The 10,392-nt window shown below is 43.1% G+C and overlaps 1 protein-coding gene across 9 annotated transcripts in view; it reads right to left on the minus strand.

Annotated features, from left to right (window-relative positions):
- Window positions 1-8,679, minus strand: part of GAB3 (GRB2 associated binding protein 3) — a 71,602-nt gene extending 62,923 nt beyond the window's left edge. For 3 of the 9 annotated variants that reach the window (XM_015128501.2, XM_077988912.1, XM_077988914.1), the window contains exon 1: window positions 8,376-8,581. In XM_015128501.2, coding sequence (XP_014983987.2) covers window positions 8,376-8,447 — 72 coding nt within the window. In that variant the 5' untranslated portion in view covers window positions 8,448-8,581. Of the gene's footprint in view, window positions 1-8,375 lie in introns of all 9 variants that reach the window. The other 6 variants (XM_077988913.1, XM_015128500.2, XM_015128499.2 and 3 more) reach the window with 5 other exon arrangements.
- Window positions 8,680-10,392: the final 1,713 nt, after the last annotated feature.

A 10,392-nucleotide genomic window follows, 5' to 3' on the forward strand; every position in this document is an offset into this window, starting at 1 on the left:
AGGGGGTGAATGAAGAGAGGTTAGTTAATGGGTACAAATGTACAGTTACATAGAAGGAAGAAGTTTTAATGTGTAATAGCAGAGTAGGGTGATTATACTTAGCACATATAAATGATAAATACTTAAGGTGATGAATACCCCAAACAGCATGACTTGATCATTATACATTCTATGCATGTAGCAAACATACGTACACCATAAATATACAAAATATGGCCGGGCGCAGTGACTCACGCCTGTAATCCCAGCACTTTGGGAGGCTGAGGCAGATGGATCGCCTGAGGTCAGGAGTTTGAAACCAGCCTGACCAACATGGAGAAACCCTGTCTCTACTAAAAATACAAAATTAGCCGGGCATGGTGGCGCATGCCTTTAATCCCAGCTACTTGGGAGACTGAGGCAGGAGAATTGCTTGAACTCAGGAGGCGGAGTTGCGGTGAGCCGAGATCGTGCCATTGCACTCCAACCTGGGCAACAAGAGTGAAACTCCATCTTCATATATATATATATATATATATATATATATATATATATACACACACACACACACACATACATATATATATATAGTATCAATAAAAGAAAAAAAGATGAACTGAACTCTGGCCACTGACATGGAGACAATTCTAGGATAAATTTTTTAATGAACGGAGTAATGTACAGAACATTCTGTATCTTTTGTGTTAGAAAAGGAGGAATAAGAAGTTGTATATGTATTTCCTTGTGTTCATATGAAGAAATACTGAAAAGATTAAAGAAAAAAATTTAAAAAATTGTTATTTGAGGGGTAAGGGTAAAAATAGGGTGGAGGAAGGCAGAGGTGGAAGGAGTTTTCATTAAACATTTAAAATATATTTTTTAATTTTTGAAACATGACTGCATTGCCTATTCGATAGCAATTTTTAAAACTAAGGCAAAAGTAGAAGAATTGACAGGAAGATCAACAGAACTGCCCCAAAACAGACCCAAAGAAAGATTTAAGATTTAGGTTACATTTAAGATAATTTTCTAGAAACAGAAATATAAATAGCTTTTATACTTGAAGAGATGTTCAACCTCACTCAGAAAGAAATTTAATTAAAACAAGATGCCATTTATCATCTATTGATTTTTCAAAGATAAAAACATTTAATAGTACACTATATTTGAGTGGGTGCAGGAGGACAAGCACTTTCATACTCTGTTGCTGAGAGTAAAAATTGGCATTATACATTTACATGCACTTCGACTCAGCAATTCAACTTCTAACAGTTTTTTTTACAAGCATAATTGCACATAACCACAAAGACCAATGTACGAAGATATTCACCGCAGTATTGTTTACAGCAGCATGAGACTGGAAACAAGAGAAGTTCTATCATAGTATCTCCACATAGTGAAATATTATGAAGCTGTTATGGACTGATACAGACCAATCTCCAAAATACATTAATAAGAAAGGAGGTTACAAAATAGTGAGTATAGTGTACTACCATTTGTGCAAAAAATGGGGAAGTATATGTGCTTGTATATGCATGGAATATATCTGGAAGGAAAATCAAGAAACTTGTCTCAGAGAAGAAATATAAGGGGTCTCCACTTCTAGGAATGTAAAAAGATGCAAAGAACATCCTTCCCACTATGACGAGAAAAGCTGGACAAAACACAAAATCTTCATTTTATTAAGCCTGTCAGAGAGTGGAGGTCACAAGGCACCCAAGTGATCTGACTTCCAAAGAGGGATGACAATCCCTTCCCACAGTATATAGGGCTCATGGAGGAGATCCCTCCCTTAGTGGTAATCCTAAGTACAGAGACTTCCAGTTGCTGAGGTAGCCCACGACCCAGAAAACAAGCTACCTGTATAGCCAACCCAGGTCCCTGGCATTCCTCTTCACCATAACAGGAAACAGTCTCCTATAATTAAAGTGGATATCTATAAACAGGATTCTCATTTAAGCTGAAGGAATTCACTGTTCAATCTGGAACAGAATATCCCCCCTCTTGGCACCACTTGGACCCATTTGGGCCAAATTCATGGTGGTGGAGGACTGTCCTGTGCATTGTAGAATATTTAGCAGCATCCCTGGCCTCTGCCTACTAGAGAATGCATCCACAGAGATATGGTTTGGCTGTGTCTCCACGCAAACCTCATCTTGAATTGTAGCTCCCATAATTCCCACGTGTTGTGGGAGGGACCCAGTGGGAGATAACTGAATCATGGGGGTGGGCCTTTCCCATGCTATTCTCATGATAGCAAATAAGTCTCACAAGATCTGATGGTTTTATAAAGGGGAGTTTCCCTGCACAAATTCTTTCTCTTGTCTGCTGCCATGTGAGACTTGCCTTTCACCTTCCGCCATGATTGTGAAGCCTCCCCCGCCACATGGAACTTTGAGTCCATTAAACCTCTTTCTTTTGTAAATTGCCCAGTCTCTGGTATGTCTGTATTAGCAGTGTAAAAACAGACTAACATATGTGGTGTACTAGTCCGTTCTCACACTGCCATGAAGACATACCCAAGACTGGGTAATTTATAAAGGAAAAAGGTTGGGCCGGGCGTGGTGGGGCTCATGCCTGTAATCCCAGCACTTTGGGAGGCCAAGGTGGGCTGGATCCCTTGAGGTCAGGAGTTCAAGACCAGCCTGGCCAATATGGTGAAACCTGTCTCTACTAAAAATACAAAAATTAACCAGGCATGGTGGCAGGTGCCTGTAATCCCACCTACTCGGGAGGCTGAGGCAGGAGAATTGCTTGAACCCAAGAGGCAGAGGTTGCAGTGAGCTAAGGTTGTGTCACTGCACTCCAGCCTGGGAGACAACGTAAGACTCAGTCTCAGAAAAACAAGGAAGATTGTAGCATTAAATGCTTATATTAGAAAATAAGAAAGGTCTCAAATCAGTAATTTAAGTTTCCTCCCTAAGGAACTAGATAAAGAAGTGATTAAATTAAACCCAATGCAATCAAAAGGAGGAAAATAATAAAGATAAGAGGATAAATTAACGAAATAGAGAAAAGCCTTGAAAGACACTAATGACACTCATTCAAGAAGATATGGATAACCCAAATAGCCCTATATCTATTAAAGAAATAAAATTTGGCCGGGCACAGTGGCTCATGCCTGTAATCCTAGCACTTTGGGAGGCCGAGGCGGGTGGATCACCTGAGGTCAGGAGTTCGAGACCAGCCTGGCCAACATGGCGAAACCCTGTCTCTACCAAAAATAAAAAAATTAGCTAGGCGTGGTGGCGGGCACCTGTCATCCCAGCTACCCAGCAGGCTGAAGCTGGAGAATCTCTTGAACCCAGGAGGTGGAGGTTGCAGCGAGCCAAGATCGTTCCACTGCACTCCAGCCTGGGTGACAAGAGTGAAACTCCATCTCAAAAAAAAAAAAAAAAAAAAAAAAAAAAAAAAAAAAAGACAAGAAAGAAAATTTGTAGTTGATAGCCTTCCCAAAAAGAAAAGTATAGGCCCAGATGTTTTCAATGGTGAGTTCTACCAAACATTTAAGGAGGAAGGAATACCAATTCTACACAACATCTTTCAGAAAATACAAGAAGAGGGAGAACTTCTGATTTCATTTTATGATGCCAGCATTATGCTAATATCAAAACCAAAGATAGTATAAAAAAGGAAAACTGCAGACCAATATCCCCCATGGACAGAGACACAAATATCTTCAGCAAAACTATCAGCAAAGCAAATCCAGAAACATATGAAAAGAATAATATGTTACAACCAACTGAAGTTTATTCCAGAAGTTTAAGGTTGGTTCAACATTCAAAATCAAGCAGCATAATTCACCATAGTAACAGACTAAAAAATAAAAAACATATCATCATTTTTATAGATGCAGGAAATGCAACAAAATCCCACTCATGAGAAGAAGCCTCAGGAAACTAGCAATATGGGGGAACTTCCTCAATTTGGTAAAAGGTGCCTACAAAAAGCCTACAGCTAACATACTTAAAAGGTGAAAAATGGAATGCTTTCCCTCTAAAATCAAGAAAAAGTCAAGGATGTCTGCTCTCGTCATTTCTATGCAACATTTATAGTATTGCAGGTTGCAACTACAGATAAGGCCATTAGAACTAATAAGTGAGTTTAGCAAGGCTATGGGATATGAGGCCAGTGAAATCAATTGACAAACCAATTCTAAAATTGTTATAGAAAAACAAGGGACCTAAAATAGCCAAAACAACTCTGAGAAAGAAAAAGTCTGAGCGCTAAAATAACCTGATTTCAAGAATTACTGTAAAGCTACAGTCATTAGTCATTAAACAGCATGTTGTTGGCATAGAACAAATAGATCAATGGAACAGACTAGAGAATCCAGAAATAGATCTACATGGATATGGTAAATGGATTTTTTTTTTTTTTGAGACAGTTTTGCTCTTGTCGCCCAGGCTGGAGTGCAATGGTGTCATCTCAGCTCACTGCAACCTCCACCTCCCGGGTTCAAGCAATTCTCCTGCCTCAGCCTCCCAAGTAGCTGGGATTACAGGCGCCCACCACAAATTTGTAAAAATACAAATTTTTTTGTATTTTTAGTAGATACAGAGTTTCAGCGTGTTGGCCAGGCTGGTCTCGAATTCCTGACCTTAGGTGATCCTCCAGCCTCAGACTCCCAAAGTGCTGGGATTATAGGAGTGAGCCACTGTGCCCTTCAGGTAAATTGATTTTTGATGATGTTTCAAAAGTAAATAATGGAATAAAGGAAGTCTACTCAATAAATAGTACTGGAACAAATGAAATTGGTATGCAAGGAAAGAAACCAGGATATAAACCTCACAGCTTTTATAAAATTTACTCAAAATGGATCATAGATCTAAATATAAAATGTAAATATATAAAACTTTCAGAGACCAGGTGCATTGGCTCACACCTATAATCCCAGCACTTTAGAAGGCCAAGGTGGAAGGATCGCTTGAGGCCAAGAGTTGGAGACCAGCCTGTGGGCAACATGGAGAAATCCTGTCCTCTCTACAAAAAATACAACAATTAGCAGTGTGTGGTGGGGAGCAGCTATAGTACCAGCTGCTCAGGAGACTGAAGTGGGAGGATCACTTGAGCCCGAGAAGTCAAGGCTGCAGTGAGCCATGACCATGCCACTGCACTCCAGCCTGGGTGACAAAGTGAGACCCTGTCTCGAAAAGGAAAAAAAAAACAAAACAAAACTTATAGAAAAAACAGAAGAAAATCTTCAGGATCTTAGGCTAGATGAAGAGTTGTTAGATTTGACATTAAATCCATGATTCATAAAATAAAAATTGTATTGGGGATTTCATTAAAATTTTTAAATTTTAGTTCTTCAAAAGAGAATGAAAAGACAAAAACTATGGGCTGCTAGAAAATATTTGCAAATTAAATATGCAACAAAGAACCTATATCCAGGGACAAAAACAGTGCCTGGCTCTTGTCATTGTTTTGAAAACTAAATGAGTTAATACAAGTTCTTAGTGTAGTGCCAGGCACATATAAACACTCAATAAAAGTGAACTATTATAGCTTTATTATCACTGTTATTATAGGATTCTTTAAAATTGATAAAATAGATGCAAGCCAAATGTTCACCAATAGAGAAATTGTTATATTATATGTATTACAAGGAATATTTGACAATGCTTTAAAGAACGAAGTAAATCTATATGTACTAACCTGGAAAGGTGTCCAGAATTTTTGTGAACAAAGCAAATTGCAGGACAGATAGTATAATATGATCCCAGTTGTGCAAAAAGAAAATTATATATTTTCTGAAAAATTTTGTAGAATGGTACTCACTAAACGGCTAACAGTTGTTATCCCTGGGTTGGGGAGTATGGAATAAGGAGGAGAGCAAAGGGAAAGTAGGGGGTAGGGGAAATATAAAGGGGGTCTTCATGTTTCATTCTATTTATTAACATAAGAATATATTTATTGTGAAACAAAACATACAAATGAAAATAATTATCTTTTAAAAGACCAATGATAAAAAATAACTTTCTGATTGTCTTCACTGATGGATTCAAGTGGATGAAGTACAAGCCTACTTTGGACTGAAAGGTTTGCCTAAAAACTGCCTGAGCTTCCATTTGTAATAGCAAACATTGATGGAGTGCTGCTTGCTGGCCTGACAGCACGAAGAACTGAGTTATTGTCCTGGTTGTGCCAATAACTAGTTTTGCTATGTTATTATTATAAATGTTAAACTATAAACTGTAATCAAGTCTTTTTTTTCTGTCTTCCCAGCCTGTAACACAGGGCCTAGTTCGGAGTTAGCGCTCCGTTAACAGGAGGGAGTGACAGGAATTGAATTTAAGCAGCTGCAACAGCCCTGTCCAGGCCCCGTCGAAGTGACACATGATCACCATCTAGTGGTAAAAAGGATTCCTGCAAAATTTAGCTATGAAAGGAAAAAGAATTCTTTCTGTGGTGTGTTCCAGGGACAGATGCCAGTCAGCAAAAAAAGCATTGACTATCTATGATCTTTCTTAGAGAGAGTTCCCAACCATCAAGGTTTATGTCTTGGAGTGTTGGTAAGATGACACCTAGGTACTCTTGTGTCTTAAGTCTGGTCCCTGCCCCATCATCACATGCCCCACATATCTCTAAGTTGCACGGTGTCCACTCCTGCCACATCCCCTACAGGAATGAACCACATGTGATAATAGGCACACACACCCACGCCTTTCCAAAGTTGATGAAATACTAATAAACTTCCCTAAGCCAGTCTGTTTAAGATACAAAAAAAGACTGGGGAATAAAATACTCTATAATCTTTGCCCTCCAGGTCCACCATCTTTCTGTATCATCTACTAAAACTGTATAGTGAACCTGTAAAATGTCTGTCATTCCAAAGGACAACAAGGAAACCCATCTTGAGCCAACATTTCAAGCACTGCTGTGTGACAAAAGCCTCACCCGCTCATGCAGGTGATGGGAGCAGGTTTTCTTCTCTTGCCTCCTTTGAGTAGCTTCACAGTTAAGGAAGCAGCTGGATAATGCAGAGGCCAAGAGATATTGGACCCTGTGCTTATGGACTCCTGGACTCAAAAGCAAATGATGCAGGGACACACTGGCACTTAGAGAAATCTCAGTATTTATACACCCCTGATATTCACATGCTAAATAGAACAACCTTCCTCTAAAATTCTGTTCTGCAGAACAAACAACAAAAATCTTTTCAAAGACCCTTAAGAGAGAAACAAACACTGTCTAGCCTGGGGTGAATGGGGAAAGAAGGTTTGAGCAACTCTATGTTCAGGAAAATCTCCTGCCACATATTCTGGAAGTATTCATACATTATTAAAGTCGTTTTATAATCCCATCTCTTGAACTTCCACACAATATGTGCCTCATTTATGTGGGAACAAAAACAGTTGTGAAATTTGGCCAAAAGAGGACAGCAGTTTGAGAGCATTGTATAGACAAGAGCACAAGGCTGAACCACATTTGGGGTGGGCTGCTTTGGATGAGCGCAGACATGGGCGAGTTTGTTCCTACCACCGTGCAGTGAAGTTGCAGAGAAATTAGGAATTAAGAACAAGATGATTCCATCCAGCTACTCCCAGCCTAAAAAAAGCAAGAAGGCCTAATATCTATTTATATGCAACTCCCTGGGGACTGAAGTGGTTCTTCCTAATGGCTGAAAAATACTGAGTAGCAATCAGGTCTTTAAGCAGAATGTTTTTAAAACCTTATCGTGAGGACGCTGATGGAGATAACGAACTTTTGAGGTGTCGATAGCACATCTTAAAACAGTAATGGAATATGTTGGAAGATATGCTCTTCCAAGTATTCCTAATTTCATACTAGTAAAAGTCAATTGTCCTGCTGGCACTATAAAAGCGCAGTGTCAGCATTAAGAAGAAGCTGAAACGGGTTACACGATGAGAAACGAGTTACACTGTGTAGGGTTCCAGACAGCAGTGTCCGATGACAGCTACAAGAGCAGCACTCCGCACTCCTTACGGTCCTGGGGGAATGCAGGCAACTCCCCTCCGGCTGTCAGTCTCCCTATGCCCTGCCGCGTCCCCCTCGCAGGGCAATGGGTGTCAGAGCCACCCCCCGCCAAAGAAAGGGGCACGCTTTCGAGATGTCACCCTGGCCGCTCCTGCACGGAGACTGGTGCCTGAGGTTTCAGCCCCAACCCGCCTCCCTCCGCTAGAGTCAGCGGCGGTCTGGAGTCCCTGAGACCCGCGGGCAGGCGCCACCTGGTCTCTGGCCCGCTGCCTAGCACAGCGGCGACGCTGGCTCGACGTGCGATTTCGCTTTCTGTCCATCGGCCTCGCCCGCAGTCCCGGCGCTGGGAGCGGCTGCGCCTGGCGCGCCCAGAGCCCCGCGGCTTCCCCGCTGCCGCCCCGCGGGCGGGTGCCACGGGAAGCGAAGGCCGGGCGGGTGGCGGCGCCCCTACTCACGTAGCGCTGTAGCTTCCTCTCGGGGGGCGACTTAACGAGCCAGCCGGTGCACACTGCGTCGCCCGCACTCATCGTGGCCGCCGCCGCCGCTTCCTCCAGCTGGGCCAGCCGCCCGCGGCAGAAGGAAGTCGAGCCAAGGATGCCGGCGGGGCGGGCCCAGCGCCCGCCCGCCCAGCGCCGCCCCGAGCGGCCGCTGCGACCCCCGCCTCCGGCCGCTGCGGCCCCCGGGGAGGGAACCGACGCCGCCCGCCACCCAAGACGGCGAGAAAAGCAGGCAGCGAAGCCTGGGAAGCCCCTTCGAGCAAGTGCAGCGCCGCCAGCGGCTGTGCCCAGGGGAGCCTATGCAGCAGGGCGCCTGCCACTCTCACCCAGGGTCACGAAAAAGCGCTCGGAAGGAGCCCTGCGACCTAATGGGAGCACAGCCTGGAACCTGTTGCCCTCAGGCCCCATCCCCAATCAGCCAAGCCAAACGGGATGGTCCCTGGGCCTCAGGGACCCTGGAGCCGAAACCGACGTACCACCCACAACTGCCATGTGCATAGTTCACGGAGAAACAAAAGCACGACTCCTCTTTGACTTCCCTATTCCACTTAATTGTTTGCAGAGTACTGTGTTTTCTATGTCCCTCCCCCAAACATCGTTGTATTGAGTGATAAGCTTTGCTGGCTAAATGGTCTAAATGTCTTAATGAACCCAAATGACCCAAACTCAAAAGTGCTGTTTGCAGTCTCTTTGACTCTAAGGTTTTAAAAGATGGATCTAAAGTTGATTGTGCCAACTAGTGTGCTGACCACGCTAAATAAAAATAACAATCATGAGCACCTAACACTTGTGACCTTCCTTACTGCCAAGCGAACACCATGCCAGCGATTGTGCTAAAGCACTTTACAGGCGTTATCTCATTGAATCCACACAAACACCCTGTCAAAGGGCTCTTATTATTATCTCAATTTTGCAGGTTACTAAAATGAAAAACAGGATGACAGTGTCACTTGTCAAGAGCTACACAACTAGAAAATCATCCATAGGAAGCCAGAGCTGTGCCAAGAGCCCATCCACTTAAGCACCACCCTCTGCTTTTTGTGGGCATCATCTGTGTGACGTTTGCTAGCATCTTCAACAAAACGACCATCCTACCATCCTATCAGGCCAGGTGCTTCAGGGTGATGAGCTAACATGGTAACACTAGTGGAGTCCATCAGCATGCGCACACTGGCTTATAATGATTTTCTTGTGTGAGATAATATCTGTGAATAATGGGTTCAGTAAGTCAATGGGTGGGAGTGCCAGCAGAAATGTGAATTTTTAAAAAGCGAATCCATGTACAAAATTATACCTGTTCAAGTGAGAACAAATTGCTGCCCCTTCCAGATGGCAGTCCAGGTGGCTGGCTGGTCCCTCCAGGGAATGCTATGTTATTAGGGGCTCATTGTTTGTCTCTGCCTGTGGGCAGCTTGAGCACTTAGCAGTGGCTGTGGCCATATCAACTGTTGCCAGTCCCTGAGAGCCCCGCTATGCATTGCTAATTATCTAAGTCTTGCTCACACCTGTGTTAAAAAAAAATCCCTTAATTATACTTTCCTCATTTCAACCCCTTGAGTCTACCATTTGCTTCCTTTTGAAACCTTGACCAATAGACCTGGTCATGAGGAACTCCCTATGACATTCTAGGTGTGAGTCCAGGGAATGGTGATCATGCAGCAGCAGGGGCCACAGAGATGTGAGCCACCTGCTCAAGCAACTTTCCTGTACCTTCCAGACCTGCTTGAGTCTGGTCTCAAATATTCCACTTCCAATGGAAGACCAAGTAGCACCAAATGTATCAGGGGCAGCTGAAGTTACATGGTTCTTTGGTGCCCCACGGTCAAGCATTCAGACTTTGCCACAGCCCAGGAGCAAGCTGGAAGCTGTTGGTCAAAAGGAAAATACTTCTTTTGTGGTTGAGGGCATGGTTTACTTCAAAACTCTAAGGGTTTGCTGTATGTTTCTCTTATTGGGACTTGTCAGAGGCTTCATG

Source organism: Macaca mulatta, chromosome X (assembly GCF_049350105.2).
Source record: "Macaca mulatta isolate MMU2019108-1 chromosome X, T2T-MMU8v2.0, whole genome shotgun sequence".
Lineage (NCBI taxonomy): Eukaryota > Metazoa > Chordata > Mammalia > Primates > Cercopithecidae > Macaca > Macaca mulatta.